The following is a 23,755-nucleotide window of genomic DNA, read 5'->3' on the forward strand; positions in this document are numbered from 1 at the left end:
GTTCTGCAAATAATGGATAGACTAAACTTCTGTCTTCAACTGACATCATGCTCTGACAAGCACACACACACACACACAAACACACACACACACACTGGTGGTCACAGCGGTCTAACAGTCTGACCTGCAGTAAGGCTTGGTGAAGTAGAGGTGACTCACTCACTCTCTCTCTAACTCCTAACTCCTGCTACACACAAACCACAAACGCACATATGGGCGCTCGAAAACACACACCACAACGCCCTCTCCCTCTGTTGCGCTCGCTCTAACCACAGCTACTTCCTCGATGAAAACTGTTGGTTGAGGGGGGCAGGTGGTTAGTTTGATTACACACACACCAACACACACATATGCATATCCTAAAGCCACAATGCCAGATTAATAGAAACCAAACTGGGTGGCTTGTGATATCGAAAGAAAGAGGATCTCTCTTTAGTGACACTGAATGTTGAGCAGAGAGCCAACTCCGGAGACAAAAAGTCATCAGCAAGGGGATTTGGAGAAGCACATACCAAAGCCACAGAGAGCTAGAGTCATAAAGAGCGTTGAGAGATAAAGGAAGATGTGTATGGCGACAGAGAGAAAGAGCGGAAGCAGAAAAGAGCTATAAGCAAGTGAAGAGACAGAGAAAGATACCACAAGTAGAGAAAGGTAGAGAGAACGGGAGAGTTTTGTGGATTATTTTGCATCTGAGTCACCGCTCGACTGGAAAAACCACAAGCAGCTCTTTCAACCACCTCTGCCCAGGACCGGGACACCTCGGCTGGGGTAAGAATACCACAACCACAGCCTCTTCACCGCCACTGTTTATGTTGTTGAATGAGCCCTCTTTTATTGCTGCAGCCTACTTTACTACACTGATTTGAATATACAATATATCAGCTTGTTTCTGCTTTTACTACAAAATTTTCTATTAAGAAAGGAAAGCACGTTAGTAGAAAAGTTATCTGCACTGAGTAATTTGCAGTCATCATTAATTTATTACCAGATTTAGCAGCTCGCTGTAAACCAGTGAGACCACGGTGGAGCTTGTGCATAATCTTATTTTAACATCACCCATTCATTCGCTTCTGCCATTCTCAAAAACTGTGGCAGTTTGAGCTTTTTTTAAGCAGGAAAAACAGCACCATCTACCTGATTTGTGCCACATTTTCTTCAGATATACTTTGAAATTTGCCCCGGTGGCTCACAGTGCACAGAGGAGCTGCACCAAACTCTGAGTTAGTGTGTTTTTGCACAACTGCAACCATTACAATTCAACTGAAATTGATATTCTCACTTTTTGTGTGAGGAAATAATGCTTCTGCAGCTATTGTGCATATTTGTCTATTAATGCAAAAGTGGATAAAATCATTTATGGACAAACTTGGACACGGCGCCTAGGCGTTTCTCTGGTAGTGGTTCAGAAGACTGGTGTTGCTAGGAGACGTGTTGTCAACATCTGTGGTGAGCTATTGAATGGAGAACGTCATATCCTTGTCTAGTTTACTGAAACTGATTTCAAGCACACGTAGCGACTTTGTGCCATTTTATGTGTCTTAATTTAGTACGTCTTTTGTCTGTCAGTTGTGCTGCCAAGCTTTTATTGGGAATGTGGGAACTAACAAGCGAGGTGAACTAGCACCCAACTGTAAAGTGGATTTTTGGTTGCATTTTCACTACACGGTACGGCTCAACTCAAGTCAACTCTGGGTTCGAGATGAAACTCTCAGGATATAAAGGGGTTCTCTGTTGTTAGCACCCTCAGAAGGTGGTAAGGGTGTGGATAGAGGGTTCTGGGTGGAACAAATACACCAAAGGGTTCTCTGGCGTTATGGGGTCAGCCCAAAGAACCCAATATGCTGAACAGTACAAAGCACTATTGTTACATTAGCTGATCCAACATGAACTGCTGAACAAGCTATTTAATGGCAATTCAGGTCAATGAAACTTTCAAATCAGAGAAAATACACAGGAAATGACCTCACATCCTCATCGAGCAATGTCACACCAACTACTATTAATCACCCAACATGTTAGATTTATCTTGTGTTCCTTTTATATCTTTCTGTGAAATTTCTAGAGTTGTAAACATTGTGTGGTGTGATCCACACTTACTACCACTGATGAGAATCAGTGATGAGTTACGTGCATAACATACATTTCTTCACAAACACACACACACACACACACACACGCCCACAGATAGATGTGGTTTGTGGTTAAGAGATTGGCCATGAATGTTGATGTTTCAGCTTGTTGGAGAGTCTCGTACTGACCTCTCATTGTCTGTGTTTTTATTTATTAGATACAGAAAGTGGAGAAGGAGAAAAACCCAAAGCATAAACATTTGATGGCATCCAACAGCATCTTTGAGTCACTGTCGTCCTATCAGTCAGCTTTTCTACGAGGTAAGTGATTTCTCTGTATGTGTGTATATGTTGTATGTGTCTCTTCGAGAATACTTGTGCTCTTGAGATGCTCTGTTAGTTTTTGTGGGCTGATAAAGATCACTATTAGCATTTTAAGTTTACTTTATGATGAATGTAAGCTTGTAGTGAGAGTTTCTGTGTATGAATTTTGAGTTGTGAGTCAGTAGGACATCAGATAGTTGTTATAGCAATTAGCTGTTTGTCCCCAAAACAGAAATTCATAATGCAACCTGCAATGATTTTATTCTCATTTTTGGTGGTAATCTATGATTTTATTACCTGCCTCTCTGTATTAATCAGAGTTTCAGATCCTACTATTACTCAGCATGCTCATGGATTTCACACATGAAAAGCTCCATGTTTCTGTTGTTCTGCTCTGCTTTTTTTCAGTTTTGTTTAGTTTATTTGGCTCATTTTAGTGTGTGCTGTCCAAAAACAACTTTATAAATACAAATAATACTCTGTAACCCTAACTACTCAGATGTATTATATGACTGAAAGAGAGGCAGAAAGTAGAAAAGAAAATCTTATATTACTCCCCCTTTTTTGAGTTAGAATTAGTTAACATGAATGCAGATGGACTTTTTTCACAGATCACATAAAAATTCATTAATACTTGCATACAATACAGATAATGACAGTCATCTTAACAGAAACAGTACAAGTTCTCTCATACTAATTATTAAAAGATTTTAGATAATCTGATTGATTGTTGAAAAAAACAAAATGCCTGTAAGTATATTAATTGATTAACATGTTATTGCAAAGGGAACTGGGTTGTTGCATGGGCACAAACTTTATATGGACAATAAACACATATACAATACCATTAAAGACAGCCAATACCAGCAATACACAGTGCACAGTACCATACAGCACCAATCTGCAGTGCTGTTACAAGTACATAAGACACTAATGTGTACAAAAGTAATAGTGTCAGACGTGTGTTTTGCACCCTCCCCCAGTGCTGCAGCTCATGCATGTGTGATATTTGTCTGATTTGAGGGCCTGAAGCTCATTGAACTCGGTCTTGTTTCGTACCTGTTAGTTTGCTGGAATATTGATAATTCTGCAGTTCTTTTGGACATTATATTAAATGTGCTGTTGTAATATTAACCACAAGTTAGCTTTCCATTCTTTCATATAAATAATTCTCTCTGAGCTAGACAGTCATTGTCGAGCACAAACCACCTGTCATTTGGCTAAAATGCCGTCTGTAGTGATGAGTGTGGTTACAAAGAAGGATGGCTACTCTTTTATGAACTGCTCCCAGCTGTAACATTAATATTTCAGCAGTGTTTTAGAGACTGAAAAGAGTAAAGCCCAGTAATTATCCTTCATAAGTATATGAATCTGGGCACATCAGTCTACATTAGCGATGCATTTGAAAACGTGTTGCCTCAGGTTTTTGGTGTGATGCAAGTATCAGTTGTTTGATGTGTGGCAGGGAAAGATGCTGTAGCAAGATATTTGCACTTCCCTCTGATCTTTCACACCTGTCATGACAGCCCACTTTGACTGAGTAACAAGTAATGCATTGAATTACTCTATACATCTCTTTGTAGGAGAGTTGTTGTACTGACCAACAGCAGGTAGGTTAGCGTCTCTGGCTACACGCAGCTCATTACGTTAGCGTTAGCAAGCCAGACATCAAGATATAGCATGTGAATTAAACAACTATGGAATTAGAGAGACTGGGCACTGTTGGCCCATTATTCTGCAGCCCTAATAATTCAACATTTGTGCAAGAGCCTGTTATCCATCAGCCTCTCCTTGCCAGAAAAATTACAACAGTGATCATTTGTTCATATCCTGAGAACATCCTCAGATTTTATGATGTATGACTTCTTAGGTTATGTGATTTATGATTGTCCTCACTTCATCACAGAGCTGGAAAGAGACATCAAAGCATCATGACTGGCGCAACTTTGATGCAAAAAAACATGATGATTTTACGACCAACATCTTTAAACCATCATGTCAATTGTTTTCTTTGACCGTGGCTGTAATTATTTCCTTAACTTAACCAAAGCCACCACATGACTTGTTTCAGAAAGGATTATAGAGGCCACTTTAAAAGCACTGACAAATTGTGTCACTCTTAGGTATGAGGAAACGCAATTCCATAATAAATATTACAGCCTCAGGTCAGCTTCTTGTCAACATGAGAGAATATCCTGAACCCTGCAGGTTGCACGGTTGCATCTGTTAGCCTGCAGCCTCCCAGTCAACAGGGAGGATGACAGGAGGGAGGAGAGTGAGGAACGTAGCAGGCATTCCTTCCTGCTGCATCAACCAGCAGCTGTCTGAATGACTATACATGTCTTCTGCATTTTCCCACCGTTGGCTGCCTCTGTGTTACACCACTGGTGTTAATGATTGACGTCTTTTCATAGTTAGTCACCTGGTTTGATTGTTAGGCTTCACAGACTGCTGTGCAACAAATAGTGATCCTGTCTTTAAAGGTTTGAGTGGACATGTTGTAGAGGGATGGATCTCCCACCTCTGGGACACTGGTCACCTACTAGTCACCTACTACTTCCACACCAACTAGGAAAATAATATTTATGGACCTAACTTTGTGCAAGGAGGCATTGTCATGTTGAAGCAGGAAAGGGACAAACAGTTGAATTATTCTGTTGTTGTAGAATTAACTTTTCCCACATTGCATCGAAGGAGCTTACCCAAAATCAGGATTTTAAAAAGGGCACTAACTGCAACTCCCTGCGTGATGACATGTGAAAAGCAAAAGACACTGGCATGTTTTCTTGAGACCAGACTGTCAGGTTTTGTTTTCTTTTTTCTCATGGCTCCGTATGTTCAATTTATTTCCATGCACCAAAAGAAAAAGAATTTATGAATGCAGCTTTTATACACTGTTTATATAGTAAGTGTTTCTTTATAATTTATGACTGACAAACAGCTCTGCTATAACTTTCAGGCAGTGTTAGCCACTGTGCAGTTATCATTATAATAATATAATATCATCACTGTAGTGGTTGATATAGATGAGAAAAGAAAGTTACTGAAAGCTGATGTTGCATGTCTTTGCTGCGGAAATTCTCAAGAACACTGTGTGATAGTGTTTGTGTACATTAGGTGTGTGTGTGTGTGCTTCCTGTGAAATCTTGATGCACTACTTGGAACAAAAAAAAAATACGTTTAGTCTTGAGTGCATTCTCACTTCTGATGTCATTGTCTGCATTTGCACAAACTCAGCCAATTTTAAGTTGCACACAGCATCATTAACGTCAGACGCCATAAAAACACTGCATATGATTCTGCTGCAAAAACAGTATACGTGCACGTCCATCACATGCATTCACCGCAAAAGTGCTGATTATTATAGTCTTCTTGTTCATTGAAGTGAATTGGAAATGTGAATAGCACAATGTAGTTTGCAAAAATTAGATTATTGTTTTATTCATTGTTTTGTTACTGTAATATTATTTTCTAAAAACTGATGTAAGTTTATGATTACTGTTATTTGTGGTGGGATATTTAGTGGAAATGGTTCATAAACCAAAATGATTAATGATAACCAGAAAACAGGACTATACAGTAATAGTGACAAATTGAATCATGAGATTGTGATTTTAAAGCTGACACAGACAAATCTCAAATGAACAATACAACATTTTTAAATGCAAATCTTCTAACTGAAGGTGTTAAACGTGGTGGAAATCATAGCAATCTAAAGTTGGCTTCTGCAGCGTGTCTGTAGATGTCCACTGCGACTAGCTTTCTACATATATATATTTTCGGTACTTCCTGTAGTACTCAGTGACATCAGAGGTCTTTAAGAGTGCTTGGGCTTTAGATTCACCCAACAGACCCTTCACTCCTTCTTCTGTGCAGTCCTATTTGATGCCGTTTAAGCTTTGCAGAACAGATTTGTCTCTTGTCCAGAGTGTTTTAAGGCTGTTAGAAAAGCTTCCCACAGTGAGAATGACAATATAGCTTTAGGTTTACTTGGTGCAGCTTCATTGTGTTTCTCTGCGCTGTGTTTTGGTTGTGTTGATGAACGTTGGAATGGGTTGTCACAGGCATCAGATGCACGTGTGACCTCTGTTGTATTTGGTGTTGTACCAGCTCCAGAGCTTTGTACTGTACCAAATTACATGGTCTTAATTACCAAACCAAATTAAGTTTGCTCTATCATATTAGCATTCTGATATTAGCATTTAGCTCAAAGCTCCACAGTGTCTCAGCACAGCTGCACAGAGCTACTAGCATGGCTGTAGACTCTGTCTGAATTTATACTTTCTGCCTCTACTACTACTACTACTACTACTACTACTACTACTACTATATGTCCGCAGTTGTCCATGTATGCTTCTGTTTGGAGTCTATCCAGTAAGTGTGTAAATTACAAGTTACAATATTTTATTGATTCTTTGGACATGAGTACGATATTTGCTGATATCACAAAATCTGCCATGATACAATTTCTGTTTGATTCAATTGAGGGACTGCAATCAATATCAGACGATATCATATGTCTAATCATAATCGGTTGCATTTACGTCAACTCACGAAATTACTAAATTACCATTCAGCAGTTTTATGACCGAGATCTGACAGATATCTGTGACGCAGACATACCAAGGGAACTTCAAAGTAAAGGCATATCATGAAGATGGTGATATAGATTGGTATTTTCACTTTGCATTGATCATATTGGATTGCTGAACATTGCTGAACACTCTGAATATCTATTAGGATAAATGATGAGGGATTGAGGTCAAAGGTCAACTTCACTGTGAAACTATAATGTCCAGTTCTCTATCACTTCTATGTACTCCTCAAAAGTAAAGACAGAATGTTTCTCACTGGAAATTATTCACAAGAATCATACATGTCAATATAGTGATAACATACATTTGACCAAAAATACAATTTCTATCATGTATTAAATTCCTTTAAAGTCTTTACTACATATTCTATGAGTCTGGACAGACATGCATGTAATTCCAGTTAATGATCAGTAAGTTAGGAGTAAATGCAGTGTTCTCCAAAGTGACAAGAACAAGTTTGCATGTGTGCTTGTCATTGCGAGCCTATCTTTCCCTGCCGCGCTGTAACTGCTTGTCTCTCATATGTTCAGAGACTTCACATCACGTGTTTCCCGCCTGTGGCTGTGGTTACATGGTTATAATGGTGTATGTGTGTGTGTGTGTGAGTGCACCGCACGCAGTTTGACACAGGATGCTCACTTTCAAAAGTTAATTTTTCTCCACCAGTCTCTGCAATCTGGCCAGTATAACCACAGTGGTAACAACAGATTCTGTGGGTTGATCAAACCACAGCATGTAGGATTTTAACCAGTATAAGCTGATCAAATCACATGTGGTTAGCTCATCAGTGGTTAACAATCAATGTGACTCTCATCTCTGATTGGTTTCCATCTCCTGTTATGCTATTGGTTGTTGGTGAGTGGTTATATCATCGCTCAACTTTCCTCCAATCAGCACTTTTGTAACATGAAATCTACCAAACACACATGGTTGCTTTATCTTCATCTACATGTGTGCACATGTGTATGCATGTGTGCACTCATCTATTAGTCTATCCTCCAAATCTACCAGACACACTCTGCTGCTTTATCAGTCAAGTGTGTGTATGTGTGTGCAGTTACTGTAGTTGTTGAGATAATCTGCTCTGACTTATCAAAGCTTCAGTTTATCTGAGGCACAGCGCAACACACTTTACGTTAGTTTTTAACTGATGAGTATTTTTAGACTGTTTTATGGGCTGAAAATGTTTGCTGGTGCCTTTAATGATCCCACAGCCAATTAAAATCAACATATTTTCAGTGGCAGACAAGTCATAGTGTCATATACTGATGCAAAGTTACATTATTATCTGATCATGTTCATGTTCAGCCATATCAAAATATGTATGAGGGACAGACTAGTGCAGCCATGTGCAGATCCACAAAACCTCTATGGGATTATTCTGGATCTGAACATCAGCAAGAACACAAAATAAATTTTTATAAGCAACAAAATTGGTCATCCAAAGGCAAATTAAGAAATTCTTTCTCCATAGGCGAAATAGCCTATGCTTGCTTCAACTGTATTTGTAAAGCAGCTTATTTTGGCAGGTAAGAGAGCGTAATTTGCATAACAGCGAACCAAATGATGATTTTACAGGATGTCGGTTGTGTAGGTGGCCCTTCAGTGCGGCCCGGGACATTTCGTGTGCACACTGCTGAAAGAATGTGGTCACTTACACCTCCTCTGAATGCAGTCTGAGCAATCGGATCCTCAATACATCTTGCCTGCGTTCACAACCGCCCACCTGCGTATCTCCCATGATGCATGTTGATGACCAGGTGAAAACAACTCAGATTTAGCCTTTATCATGATCTCTGATTGATGAGATGATAGAGAAACTGCTAAAAGTATACCAAGAGCAAGTATATGAAAATAAAGAGAAATTAGAGACTGACTTTCCCTGAATTTGTCGCTCTGGTTCTGATTGATCAGGACTGAGAATCAAAGGTCCAGACTGTCTCTTTATGACTGTAATCGACTCTCTGTGCAGATAAGATAATTAATCTGACATCTGATATCAAAGTTAACTTGTTTTTAAAAATGATATTTAGATAGTTTCCATTATTAGTGCTGTATTGTAATAATATGCCCATAATCTGTCACATGAAAAGAACAAATACCCTTGTTTCTTCATTAATTTAATGTATTTATATTAAACTTTTATTTGTGATTCTCTGAAAGCAAACATTTTTCTTCTTTTCTTTTTCTTTGCTCCTCCCTCTCCATCCTCCATCCCTGCTTTCCCACTCTATATATCTCAGATGTTTGGCTGAAAACAAGAGCCACTCCAAGTTGTTTTTGTGCGTTTCCATCATGCGTTTGTTGAATTTGCATTGTTCCCTTCCCTCCGTTCATATATCAAACTGGTTTGAAGCTTGTTTTTCTGCTTTTCTGTCTTTCTGTTTCTTTAATTTATGCCCCCTGTCACGTCTGAACCCCATCACGTTGCGCGCTACATCAGCCACTTTGCACTTGTCGACTTTCTCGGCCACATTGCGCGGGCCTGTCCCGGGCTGATTCTGGTTATCTGGAGGCTCCACCTGCTGTGTGTGTATGTGTGCGAGTGTCACAAAGACGGACAGAGAGTCTGTTATCAGGAGGCGGCAAAGCGTAACAGAGGAAACTCCACAGGTCTGCTTCAGGCTGATTTTAGAAGAGGTGATGCTGAGTCTGAGTGTGCAGCCACATTCACACTTGTATTTTATATTCTCACACGATTCTAATACATGAGCTTTCTCACATTCATAACTTACAACAGTGTCAAAATACACTTGTGCTTTATTTAATGAGTAAGGAGCTGAAGGTGACTGTGTTAGAGGTCACCGCCAGGGCAGCAGCACACTCAGATATCGGACTCTTTTACTGGAATCCACTCTGGTCTGTTCTGTGTGCTTGGATTGATATATATTATGATCCAGTTTGGTACAACTGCAACTAAAAAATATTTTTAGTATTGATTTTCTATTTGATCTTTTTTTTGGGGGTTGTAAAAGGTCAGAAGAAAAGTGTTACGTCGTCAGATTTGTTTTGTTTTTACAATATCAAACAGAAAATGCAGCACATCCTGACTTTTGAGATGTTTGAATCAGCAAATACTAAGAATTGAAAAATTTTAATTTAAATTAAACAATTACACAATCATCGAAAGTGTTGATTTTAACCATTTTTTTAAAATTAAAGTTTCCAATAAGCACTGAGTGGTATAAATTCAGGTATTTCAGGATAAACTGAATATGAGACACATCAGACATTTCTGCGGATATCCTCCTCATTCACATATGCATACCTATACACATATACAGTAACTGTGCATGTATACACAGGCGCATGCATGCCTAAAAAAAGAAACATTATAATTATAACCAATGAAGAACACAAATAGATTTAGCTAATTAATTGATTGAGTTGCTCAGCACCATTTGACTGCTTGCTGCTGCTTTTTACTTATCAGTTGATCAGTTATCTTTATGTTTTTTAATTCTGGGCCAGAACTGATCCGACAGTGATGTGACTGCTTATGCTGTATCTATACTTATTTATATAGGACAAATTATAGATAAATCAGTAAATCTGCAGAAGTAATCTACTCAAGCACATGACTGGCTGGAAGGGCAGCGATGACACTGATGTGAAAATGATAGGAAAATGCTATCATGGAATAAAAACAGGCTTTTTAAAATGGATGTTTAAAAACAGAAATTTCAATAAGGAAAAAAAAAATCCAATAAAATTCTATAACGAAAATTAGCGATAAAAGAAAAAAAAAAAGCAGCACTATTGTATCACCGTGAAGGACAGCAGTGAGAAGAACATGGGAAATGATGTATTGCACAACATGACCGAAGCATGTTTTTGTGAAAGTCACAGTGCAGGGTGGTTGAAACATGTTGGAATTTTCCTTTAAAGAGCACAAACAGTGCTGTTTACTCAACTAACACAGGCTGTTTCAAAATGTCTGTTGGCTGTGTGTGTGTGCTGGTTGTAACAGACAGAGGAGATAGTGAGGGAAGAAGGAAGCGAGGAGGATGTGTGTGACAGAGCGACCGTTAGGAAGACAAGGCCCTGCATTCAACACACACACACACACACACACACACTCACACCAACAACAACAGAGCAATACTGTTGACATTAAGGAAGAAAATATTGTGTATATGTCTGTTTCAAACATGAAGATACAAAGATCCACACTCTTACATAATATGATACTGCAGATTTTCAATGCAAATATTTGTCTTTGTGTAATTTGAATGTTGACATTCAAATAAATGAATAATTAAAAGCAGACAAAGAGAGGACCAGTGTGTGTCTACAGCATCCAGTTTTGCATTTACTGCATATTGGTTAGCCATGCTGGTAAACCACACACACCAACTCTCTCTCTGTCTCGTGCACACACACACACACACTACCAAAGCCACAAACCAAGCAGAGTTTTGCAATAAATAACCACAGAAGAGGGCTGACTGGACTTCATGTGCGTGTTTGCGTGCATGTGCGTGTGTGTTTGCCCCTGCACGAAAAGAAAAACAAGTTGGAGCAAAAAACAGCGTGAGAGGAGGAACGGAAGTCGTTATTTTTGCAGTCGAGTAACAGGAAGACGAAAGGAGGAGCAAAGATGAAAGGGGAGAGAAAGAAAAGAGGAGGAGACGAAGGCGCGAAGAGAAAAGAACAGGAGAGGAATGAATAAGATGATAGGAGGAGTAGTCTTACAGCAGAAGTGACGATGGACTACTTTTAGTTTTATTTTGTTTCAGTTTATTAAAAATATTTCTGTGCTTTTACTCTACATTTTCAATCTGGTATTTTTACTGGTAATGGAGTATTTTTACTACTACTTTTACATAAGTAAAGGACCTGATTACATCTTCCACCACTGCAGGTCAACCAAACTTTGATTCAGTTATGTCAGTTATCCATTAATCCAGTCCAGACTGTCTTAGGGTCTCTTTGGATTGGATCTCTTTTTTAACAAATTTGTCTCTTGTACGTTCAGGTCGGTTTTGTGGACCTGTGAAGTCCTGTGAAGTGTAGGGCTGGGTACTGAACATTCATTGCACCAATTTAGCTTTAATACTATAGAGCAGTGTTCCCCAACCCTGGTCCTCAGGGACCCCTGTCCTGCACGTTTTAGATGCTTCCCTGCTCCAACACACCTGATTCAAATGATCAGCTCGTCATCAAGTCTCTGCAGAAGCCTGACAACAGCCTGATCATTTGAATCAGGTGTGTTGGAGCAGGGAAGCATCTAAAACATGCAGGGCAGTGGGCAGTGGGCCCTGGGGACCAGGGTTGGGGAACACTGCTATAGAGTATCAAAAAAAACTGCATGTCATTCAATGCCAAATGAGTAAATCTTAGAAGCATCACTGAACAAATAAGCTCGCAGCATGCTTGTACCAACATCTAATAATACTGATGATTGGCTATCTAATGTTGCACGACGTAGAAGCATGCAGGAGACGGGGATCATTGTTTTGATATTTACTACAAGGGCTTTGAGCAGCTTCTTCCTTTAAAATGAGTAATTGTACTGTAGTGTTGAATGTAATTTATCGGTTAGGTTTGGTCAGGTTATCGGAAGCAGCTGCATTCCTGAGATCACGCAAGCATCCATCTTGCCAGGCTTTAAATTTTACCCGGCTGTGTTTTTTTTTTTATTGGAAATACAACAGTGACTCACAAAGCCAAAACAGGCGCTTAACGGGCTGGAGTTCATGCAGCCTCCAAAAACTGATATGAAAAGGGGCTGAGCTGTCCTCCCTCGCTGTCTGACTGTGTAGTGACACATACAGGGAGGGAGAGCACCTGTGCGCTGTCCTCATCCTCTATTCAATCCCCTGCAACAAAAATTTTAATGGACAAAAAGTGGGGAGTCATGATTGCATAACATGAGGCTGTATTTATTTTTATGACTTAACCGTAGCACCCATTCCAGACTCCTCATGTTGCCTGTTGAAAGACAAAGATACAAATGAAAAATGTGATATGAAAAGTAAAGAAGACTGCAATCCAGTTAATATAAAGCACCATGGGAAATACTCTGCGCTGTCATCCGATTTGAACAGAATTTCTTGGGATAATGGGCCAAAATAGATGTATTTCATTACAAATTATCATGTCAATAAACCCTGAAGTGCAAATTAAGTCAGCGGTCCATCCTGCTCTTCAGAAGTCCTGCCATTTGATTCCCACATTTGCTCTCCAGAAGATACAAATGTATTTTCCAGCATGCTGCCGATGTTGGGAAGTCAGTGAGAATGAAATGGAAAAAGGGAGAGATGAAAGAGGGGAAGGAAGGACTTATGAGAAATTAGTAGTGTTGTTTTACCAGAAACCCCTCCTTCTCCTCCCTGCAGTTTACTGTGTAGGACAAATATTTCTCAACCAGTCAGTGTTCACGCTGCAGAGCAGAGCTGACAAGTCAGAAACATCCCTTTTTTTGCTGTTCTCATCCTCCTGTCATCAGCTGGTTCCACTGTGTTCGGGGTCAGAAAACATTTCTGGGTACCATTTCTGAGGTTTTGAGATGGATTCCTTTTTGACAGATTATCTGACTACACTAAGTTCTTTAAAGGAAATTACTTTGCTACATGACATAGTAATTGTATTGGTAATAATTTAATTTCAGGCAGTGAGTTCCACTATTCACTATTCACCAGTACCAGTAACTGGTCTAAAAATGTAGTTTTCCTCTGGGGTTGCAGGTCATCAGAATCAAAGGTATGTTCAGTACAATTCATGGCATTTTCTCTTGTGGGTGTCACTAGTCCAGAGGTGTCAAACTCATGTTAGTTTCTGGGTCTCAACTGGGCCGGACGTTTAAAACCTTTGCATAATAACCTATAAACAATAACATGCAATTTTTCTAACCCTTTTTAGTGGTGAGAAGTGCAAATACATTCTGAAAATGTTCATAGTAATTGAACCATCAGTTTACAAAACAACAATGTCTCTGCAAATGCACAGAACATTCATGTGTTTTGGAACTAAACAACAGTATTGTATTTTACCTCTTTATGATTTAAAGAACTTGTCAAAATCCAGAAATTCTTTTAATTTTCTAGACGTTTCCAGTGCTGCAGCAACAGGTTTCTCACAATATTTTTTTAAGATAGAAGTCTGATGAGATTATTTTGTACTGAAGATGCTGATAGACAATATTTTGCACAGTGTTCCTTATTCACTGGCCCTACGTTTGACACCTTTGTACCAGACAAAAACACATGGGGTTTCCAAAATAGACAGGGCTCATCCTCTGGGGAACAGAAATGTGGTCAGCAGATTTCACAACCGTCTGCTCGTTAGATGTCGATTCTTGTGTACAAACGGAGATTTGGTGCTTGAGGAAAGATCGACGGGGTCACCAATAATCTTCAGGAATCATGTCCTCAGTAAGAAGCCAGTATCTGTCGCTGCATACGTGTTTTATCCAAGACATCATTTTCTTTTCATCCCGACTCCTTTTTTGGAGGGAATTTTCCATTCCTGCTAACAGCTGTGGGAATAAATGCAGTTGGAAAATAGATTTCTAAATGCACAACGCTACTTTTCCTTTGTGCTGCCATATGAAAGTATGTGTGTGCGTGGTGTGTGCGTAGGTGTGTGTCACCTCCTGCTGTCCAACTATTACACTCATGCAGGTTTTATACCTCAGTCTCACTGTGGAGCTGTCTGCTACAATCATTATGATTCAGCGCTTTGGAGCCACACAAAAATGCACGCAAAACACACACACTCAGCATCCATATATGTTTAGTCACACAATTATGATGATACACACCAGGAAGGAGCCCCATGAGGACTCAGTAACGTCTCTCTTTCATTCTTTCTATCGGTCTAATTGTAAGGTTTCCTTTTATTTCCTTGTGTGCATAAAAAGTTGGTCTTTTTTTCTCTGTGCATGTGTGTGTGTAAGTTTTGGGTCATTTGTCCAGCTGTGATCTCTGGCTCTTATTTTGAAGCCTGGGAATAAGCACAGAGTTCCTTCTATGGATTCATCTTGTATCTGTCTGTCTTTTTTCTCCTTCACTCCACACACACACACACACACACACACACACACACACACACACATACACATGCAGTATACACACCTACGCACACACAGTGGCTCCCATGTGGCGATCTGGCCACACATCACACGGCCGGGCTCTGCTGTTTGATCTCTGCACCTCCCCCTGCAAAAAATGTCAACACTCAGCTGGTGGTTTTATCGTGGATTCCCACATCATCCACTTTGTTTTATGACAGCGTTTAAATTGATTTGAAATCAAGAACGAGAAAATAATGAAATTCTAAATGTATCAGTGATGAATGGAGTCTGCATTTAATCTGGTAGCAAAACGCCAGCTAACTAGCTAACTAATCTACATCATAGACAGTGTAATAATTAGCTTCATCCGTGACATAATCCATAGGTTTCTGAAGAGTCACAGCGAAGCTCACAGAGTGGCTGTTGCCTCTTGGCAGTGTCTGTCTCAGTGAACTCTCGGCTAATACAAAAAAATAAGATCTGGAGTGTGGATGGAGGCGGCTGAATGAAGCAGCTACTTAGCAACTAGCCACCTGTGATGACACCTGCCTGTCACTCAAAGCAGACAAACCCTTACTTACATTTAAGTTTAGGTCTTCAGGTGAGATATATTTTTAAAAAAAACAGGCTGCAAACATGTTTTTACTCACTTTTGGAGCCGACTTCACGTGGCAATTTGAGGAACTGCAGACTGTTTTCAGCAGTGAACATAAAAACATTAACAACACATGGTAATATTTTATTATGTGCTCTGCTGACCTGCAGTAATTGCCCATGTCACATTTTACAGTGCATTCTGTGGTTAAGGTCTTAGCATCATTTTTTACAGCGTCTCCCTCCTCCTGTCCTCCTCCATCAGCTGCAGCAGGAAGACAGAGCTCCAATAAAGATCCCTTCATTTCCTCCCCTCTTTTTCATCTCTCCTCCTCCGTCTCCTCCCTCTCTGCTGCCCTCTCTCACTTCCTTCCGACCGCCTGCTTAATCGCTTCAGTGTTTTTTAATATCGGCGTGATCTGGACAGCGTCTGCACTGATTCGACGGTTTCACATGTACTGATATTTCTCTGAGCGGGGTATGGATTTCATTACTGAGTTTGGCTCTGCCTTGATCTAAATTTTGTTGCAGAAGCTTTTCTACTCATGCAAAAGTAACACTTTTGGAGAACCTTTTTCTGTAATGGCAAAACATCAGACAAAAAAACATCTCTTGATCAATATTTTTCATAGTCACGTACAATATGAGATCTTTCAACAGCGTCTCACAGTCCTCATCACTGGATGTGGTTTGCTCAGTTGTCATCATGTCACCTGAGTATGAAAAGTCAGTCACATGATTATAGGTGGCCTTTGTCTTTGGCATTAGCATTATCTGTCCTCCAAGTCAGTTCTTTCATATTCAACACTATTCATATGTGGACAGCTGGTGCAACTGAGGGGAAAAGACATGTCCCCAGTCGAAACACTGATTTTCAGGTCAGTGTTTAAGGCTAGAAAAGTCGTGGTAATGGGTAGCATTGGTGAAGTCTCCAAGAAATGAATGCAAGTCTATGTAATGTCCCCAAAAATGACATAAAATGTGGTTGTGTGTGATTGAGGGGAACCACCAGTGAGGCCACAGATTAATGGTAAAGTTGAACCTTACCACAGTGTGTACTCAACTTCGGTCAATGCCAAGCCCTCTATGTGTGTGTGTCGGGAGGGTAGGAAGTCAGTGGTTATACTTAGGTTTCCAGTCGGGTTGGGGTTGCGAAGATACCTCAGCATCTTATGGTTTTCTTGCACTTTTGGCTAATTCGGGATACATTTTACACAGTGAAATAGTATCATCTGCAGCTTTATATTTACAAAAAACTACAACTGTATGTTAGCAAAGCAGTTTTTTTAGAGAATGTCGTCACCCATCTCTATTTTCAGTCGCCCTCTTTGTTTCGCTACACTTCCCCGCTGACTCTAACCTCCTCCGAAGTTTCACAAAACCGCCGACAGCGAACAGCCATCTGACGATCGATGCACCCTCCGATCATCCGGAGCTTTTTCACCGTTTCCCGGCCCGTTTTTTTTTCCCCAGACCGCACTGGTTCCCCTCAGCCTTAATGGGCGAGATGGCGGCTGCGTGCCTGTAAAGTCTGGTGGGACAGGTGTCCTGTGTGAGGCGAGGCGAGGTCCCTTCTGTCCTGTGGTTAACGAAGAAGTCATGCAAAGAGTCGCCTCACCCTTTTCTCACTCCTCCTCACCCCGTTTCCCTCTTTCCATCCCCATTTGTCCCCACATTGTGGTTAACAAGTGAATGCAAAGTGTTGTCTTTATGTGTGTGTATGTGTGGCCTGTACCCATTAGCAGCCTTCTATTCAGTATTGTAAATTCCTCCCAGCGACTAAGCCTTCTGATTTATTCATTGGCTCGTTTGGGACTCTGTGTGTCCCCGTGTGGTTGGGTTTGAGGTGTCTGATTGGCTGATTCTGCTGGTTCCTTCCACTTTGATGGCCCGTTTGTGTTTTCCAGAATCTGCTATGTTACTTAGCATGCAAACATACGCACACACATGCAGACACACACACACACACACACACACACACACAAAGCATAGAGTAACCAAAGCCTGAGGGGTGTGAATGGCTAATTAGTTGATTGGAAGTCTCCTTCTCTGACTGTCAGAAAAGATCTAGGCCGTGGAAAACATTCAATGATTTTTTTGGCTGTCTATAGTGACTGGTAGGTTGTGGTGTATGTATCTACAGGATGCATCTGTTAATAATGATCAGTGTCCTCTTATGACTGTAGAAAGACCCGTGATAAACATGTAGACACACAGTTACACCAAAGTTAGCAGTTAAGTAATTATAAAGTAAGTAGATCCGTATATCCTCAAATCTAATTCAGTCAATATTTTATTTTATTTGCATTGTGCCAAATCATAAGAAAGTTACCTCAGGGCACTTTTCATATAGAGCAGGTCTAAACCGCACTTCTTATAAACCTGACCGTTCCCACCAAGAGCAAGCTTGCTGTGTTGCAACAAGCTGTTGAACTTCATCCTCCACAAGGGCCTGGAACTTGGCTTGTTAGGCAATTTCAGACCAAACAGTTCTGGGGAACTGTCCACTGGTGGCTACTGGTGTTACACTGTATTTGACTAGTAAACACATGCTTGCCCAATCACCGTATACTTCCAGTGTGACACTCAAGGTTCCTCTTGTGCTGGGAGAGTACCTACTATGATCATCCTAGTTTTTGCACTGCAGACACAATAAAAAAGGGGGTTAAGGCCCTCCAACTGTTCTCAGAAATATGAAAAAGGTCCTCTGGTCTAAAAAACACCTTATATCAACCCCTTTAGTCACCAAATTGGACAGAGAACATTGGAAACAATCAGTCCTCAGTGACTTATCATAGATAGATATATGTGAATCTGAGATTTAATAACAATAACAATTTGAAAGACTGATGATAAAAGATTTTCACCATCAGTCCTGGTTCTCTGTTGTCCTCCTCCACTCAGTCCCTCGTTTCCTCAGGGATCTCCTCCTCAATCCTGCTCTTATCCTTCTCTTCCTGCCCTCAGGGGCTGGATTCACCTTCTGTCCACACACCACTGCTGCTTCTCTACCCATCACTCCATCCATCTGCATCAGTCCATCGTTCTTCCCACTTACCTACTGTACATGCAACTTGTTATGCACGACACTTGCTAAACATGAGCATGTTAGCATTGTCATTCTGAGCATGCTGATGTTAGCATTTAGCCTCATTTAGGCACGGCTTCACAGAGCTGCTAGCATGACTGCAGACTCTTTATCTTAGTTTTTAACAGGGGTTTCAATTTAGGGCACCAGGTCATTGATGGCTGCAAATGAAAACCTATGAACTTGTCATAGGATGTAATAGATCTCATAATTGTGTTTAATACTCCGTTCGTTGGACACCAAATTCACCTGTTTGCACTTTATCTGTCCCCCAAATCCTCCTTTTCTCCTCAACCATACAGTGTGTTTCCATGGTGGCTTTTCCATCATTTACTTCCACATTAAACTACTGAATTCACTAACTTTATCTGACAGCACTAGCTTTGATAACAAAGCATACTTTTTGTGACACTCAGAAGGTGTGCAACCAGTAAATTTCTAGTTTAAGTTATCATTCCTAACCAAATAGATGCTTGTTATGGGGGCGCAATTTGATGCTGAAGCTGAGTATTGTAATAGCTTACATGTAGACTATTTAAAGTGGAAGTATTGCAATAGAGCGGTGGATGATTACAGTATAATACAGGAATTTCATGTCATGTTCTGGGGCTGCACATAATTCTTGTGAAGGCTGCCATTGGCCCACCGGTCGCACGTTGAGAGACTATAATGATTTAACCCTTTTATCAGAATGCACAGCATGAGATCTGCATTTGGAAAAGCTTCATTTTAATGTGAACTGAAGGCTAAAATGAAGAAAAAAAACTATGTGGCTTCAAATTTGTTGCTGTCAGGAGTTCATTCATCTCTAAGTGCAGACTTTTTGCAGTAAACCTTTCTGATCAGTTGTGACGTCCATGTTGACTGTCCAGCCTGCAGTGTGTGTGTGTGTGTGTGTGTGTGTGTGTGTGTGTGTGTGTGTGTGTTACTCCTTTTAGTGTGTGTGAGTTAAAAGTTTCTGCTCTAATGCACCTGCTCAGCCATTCAAACTGCACTAAACACAGCCTGAGGCACTTCTATCTTCCTCTCTCTATCCCTCTATCTGTCAGGCTGTCTCTCTGTCTCATCCTGTCTTTCTCCATCAGAGACGCTGTCTCACTTTTCTCTGTCTTCTACCATTTTATTTCTGTTTCTACGTTGAAAGAATGAACATTTAACTAACTTTGACTGTGTGCATGATTGAATAGGTATGCTCCCTCTCTCTTCCTCTGTCTCTCTCTCTCTCTGTCCTTCATTTCTTGTGTCAGAAAATCAATTTTTAGTTTAGCAAGAATAAGCCCATCTTCTCTCATCGCAGAGACCGGCTGAATAATTCAACACACACTCTCACACACACACAGAACAAATACACACATTGCTTTTTTGCACTTTAAAAGTACTTTTTGAGCAGTTTTCATGGGAATCTACACACAGAACTATTACAGCTGTTTGGTATAACAACAAATTAACATTTTTTCTGATAAGCACTGCATATGTCAGTGTTACAGGTGATTTGGTGCTGTCTCACACTGCTGGTGTTCATTGTCAAAGTTTCAAATTTAAGGCCAACTTGCTTCTTTTTCTTGTTGCCTCTTTCTGACGAGGATAAACATTTCTGAATATAAAAGATCATGGACATGTAGTGCCATAATTTATTGTCAAAATGAAAGAACAAAGTGAACAGGAGAAACAAATAAAACTGTATTTGCGAGTTGTTTTTATAGTTTCATGGCTGTCACGTTCTAAAGCTTAAATGAGTGACAAAAACTCAGAGACGTGTCTACTTTTCCTTTGCATTCCTCCTTTTTGTTCAGTCATTACATACAACTCAGACACCAGAATCACGCAACAATAAATACAAAGAACAACATGACTCACCGCAGTCAGTTTTTACTCTTTTATTTTGCCTCATCTTTATAACTCTTCAGGAATGTGCAAAATAGATACTTAAATTCCCTCGTTTAGAGAAATCTTGCACACTCACTGAATATCTCCTTAGTTATCTGTGGTGACCTTTGCTGACCTTTGAGGACCATCAACCTTTCACTTCTTCCTCCATCTGCTGCTGTCAGCCGTAAAGCAGCAGCCACGATCGCAGACTCTGACTAAGTAGCATCATGTTAAATACCGTTTCCTTCGTCTGGTTGTAATAATCATTATATCAAAGCTAGTGTGGCAGTGATTCACTGAGGGTAAAGTAACACAAGAAAGAAGGGTGAAGCTGCTGTATGATGGAGCCATGGAAAATACAGAAATCAGTATGGTTTTAATAATAGATATTTTTTTTGCACAGTTCTCACAATAATTGCATTTATTTGATTTTAGACAACCAGTGTTGTGTGTGTTATGTGAAAACGTCACGTAAAGAGAGATTATCTTTCTTATTAAAACAACATAATTACAGCTACATGTGTATGTACGTGTCTACGGTGTCACCCTACAACTGTGGCGTGGCTGCGCATGAATATCAGTCTGCCTATGTGTGTGAGTGCATGTCCTTGTGCAAGTCTGCATTTTATCCTCTGTGTGTGTGTGTGTGTGTGTGTGTGTGTGTGTGTGTGTGTGTGTGTGTGTGTGTGTGTGTGTGTCATTTGGTGCTGCTGCTAACTGATATGTCAGAAAATCAATTAATTACTTTTAAGCGGCAGTTAACTGCATCCGCACAATACACCCCATGAATTATAGAGGAGGTGTGTGTGCATACAGTATACTGTGAGTGTGTGTGTGTGTGTGTGTGTGTGTGTGTGTGAGTGTGATAGAATTGGCTGCTCTGTTAACTAGAGACAATTGCTAACTCCTCCGTCACTGATCAATTGATGAGAGTGCTTCGATACAAATCTACTGAGCCACTGAAGTGTCTGAACTGACTCGTTCATGTCTGCTTTCTACGATGTGTGTCAGTTTTTAATAAGCATCCACTTCCATTGATAATTAGAGCAATTTTACATTTGCAACCGTGTTTATTTATTATTTTATTGTATTACAATTTGCGTCTTGTATTGTTCTGTCTGTATTTTCTTTTTACTGACTTTGTGTTTGTTTGTTTGTGTAAAATATCTAATATACTCTAAAATTAAAGGTTAAATGTGATGTATGAAAAGAAATATAATGAAAGCTCATTTGAATAAATAAAAATACACATTAATATTGATGTGTTTTCATATGAATAATGGAGTTTTTTAATGTAATGATTGAAGCTGATTCAATATTAAAATTTTTACCTTTTTTCACTATTTGCAACTCATTAATACTTCAGAAATACTCAATGCAAGTCTATTTTAAAAAATAGATCTGTAACTGCACTAAATTTTAATATTTTAAATTAATATTTTTTGACTGTATACTTTGCTTTCATATGGTCCTAATTTCTGCATAAATCCAGTTAAGTCACAGATACATGTGAATTAGGCCGTAAACCAGTTTAGGGATGTAAAAATATGATTTGATCTCTTTTTAAAGTACTTTTTAAATTACTGTTGTTTATTTCTCAAATTCCTTCTCTTAATTAGAGTTTCAGAGTTCATAAAATGTATTAAACTCAGTGACATCTTAATTTTAAGTTTCTCTTTTCTAAATAATAATTCATATTAGCAAACGTTTTGTTAACCAGAATGGATGGCTGTTTATATGTGCAGAGAGATTTTCCTTTAAATAGACGTAGATGAGGTGTTAAAGGTGCTGATGGGAAACCAAAGAGACAAAAACCAAAGGACGTCTCCTTTTCCCCAGACTCCCTCTGTCCCTCCATCGATCCCCTCGCTCAGGGTGGCAGTGTGTGTGTGTGAGTGTGTGTGTGCGTGTGTGTTTGGTATTGATCCTCGCCATGCCACTGTCATTGGCCTCAGGGTGGCCTCAACTCAGGGGACGACAGGGACAGACAGCCGCTGGCACAGAGAGAGACAGAGACGGAGGTGTCATTTATTTTTGAGTTTATTTCTCTGTCACTGTGGTTACAGTAACTGTTTCCTCGTAAACCTCTTTGTAAACTTTATATATTGAAAATTTAGGACTTGAAATAAATAATTTATAATTATCATGAGCTCTTGAAATTATAGTTTATTAACTGTAAAAGATCCATGGGTATTCTGTGTTTCTCGAGATGTTTATGGTGGGGAATATAAAAACCTGCATAAGGCAAAGTCCACCTTAATGAAGCATGGTACTCTCAAAAGCCATCTTTTTCACTATTAGTTATATTATAATGGGAGGCTAATATAAAAACAACAAATCTGGGGATAATAAATACAAGATCCTTTTATTGCTCTCTCTCAAAAAATCTATATATATTTATAGGATAACACCCTTGCCACTTTTTCCATGTGCCTGTCAATTTATATAAAAACATTTTTTTGCTTGTGACACAACTTTTTCACAGCTCCCCAACCCAGTGTCGATGCAGGGTCCTTGCAGTTTGACTGCCGTTTCTTATTTTGTTCAGTGACCGAGCAGGTAGACACCTAGAGGCAGGTGTTAGATTTAGAAATATATATCTTTTATTTATCCAGCAAAAATCATTAAGTGAAAGGGAAAGTGAATTTTATTTCCACTGTGTTTTTTTGTAGCTTTTGTCACTTTGATTGAAATCAAATGTGGTATATCACATAAAAATACACCATACGAAAGAAAAGGAATAAGTGATGTATCAAACCATCTGTGTGTCGACTGAAGCAGTCATGTTTCTATGGCTTACCATCAGTCTGCACACACCAGATAAGTTGAGCTTTCATTTTGATTCACTATAAACAACACACACACCTCAGACGACCACTGTGGCTCACCATAACCCAGTGACACACACGCACACACATACTGCTGGTCTGAGGTTGCCATTGAGGGCTACAGGGAGCTGTTGCTCGCACAGTCACAGTCAGTGTGTACACACGCACACACACTCTGCCTTTCTCTGAAACACACACGTACACACAGGGATTTTTGTGGTGATGTCACCGGCCAAAGGGCCGCTGGGAGAGCCGCTGTGGGAAGCTCACTGTCCACCAGTGTGTGTGTGTCACAGTGGTCACCTTGAGGTTTGGTTGTGCATCTCTGTTCAGCTTTAACCAACAGAGAGTGGTGGTTCTGTGAGGAATAA

The 23,755-nt window shown here is 39.8% G+C and overlaps 1 protein-coding gene across 1 annotated transcript in view; it reads left to right on the plus strand.

Annotated features, from left to right (window-relative positions):
* Nucleotides 1–339: 339 nt before the first annotated feature.
* runx1 (RUNX family transcription factor 1) overlaps nucleotides 340–23,755 on the plus strand; it is a 53,345-nt gene continuing 29,929 nt past the window's right edge. Inside the window, exons 1-2 of the mRNA XM_084713364.1 lie at nucleotides 340–768; nucleotides 2,288–2,390. Of these exons, the coding sequence (XP_084569490.1) occupies nucleotides 2,333–2,390 (58 nt within the window). The 5' untranslated portion in view covers nucleotides 340–768; nucleotides 2,288–2,332. The remainder of the gene's footprint in view (nucleotides 769–2,287; nucleotides 2,391–23,755) is intronic.

This window comes from Lutjanus erythropterus, chromosome 24, assembly GCF_056507025.1.
Source record: "Lutjanus erythropterus isolate fLutEry1 chromosome 24, fLutEry1.hap2, whole genome shotgun sequence".
In the NCBI taxonomy this organism is placed as follows: Eukaryota; Metazoa; Chordata; class Actinopteri; order Lutjaniformes; family Lutjanidae; genus Lutjanus; species Lutjanus erythropterus.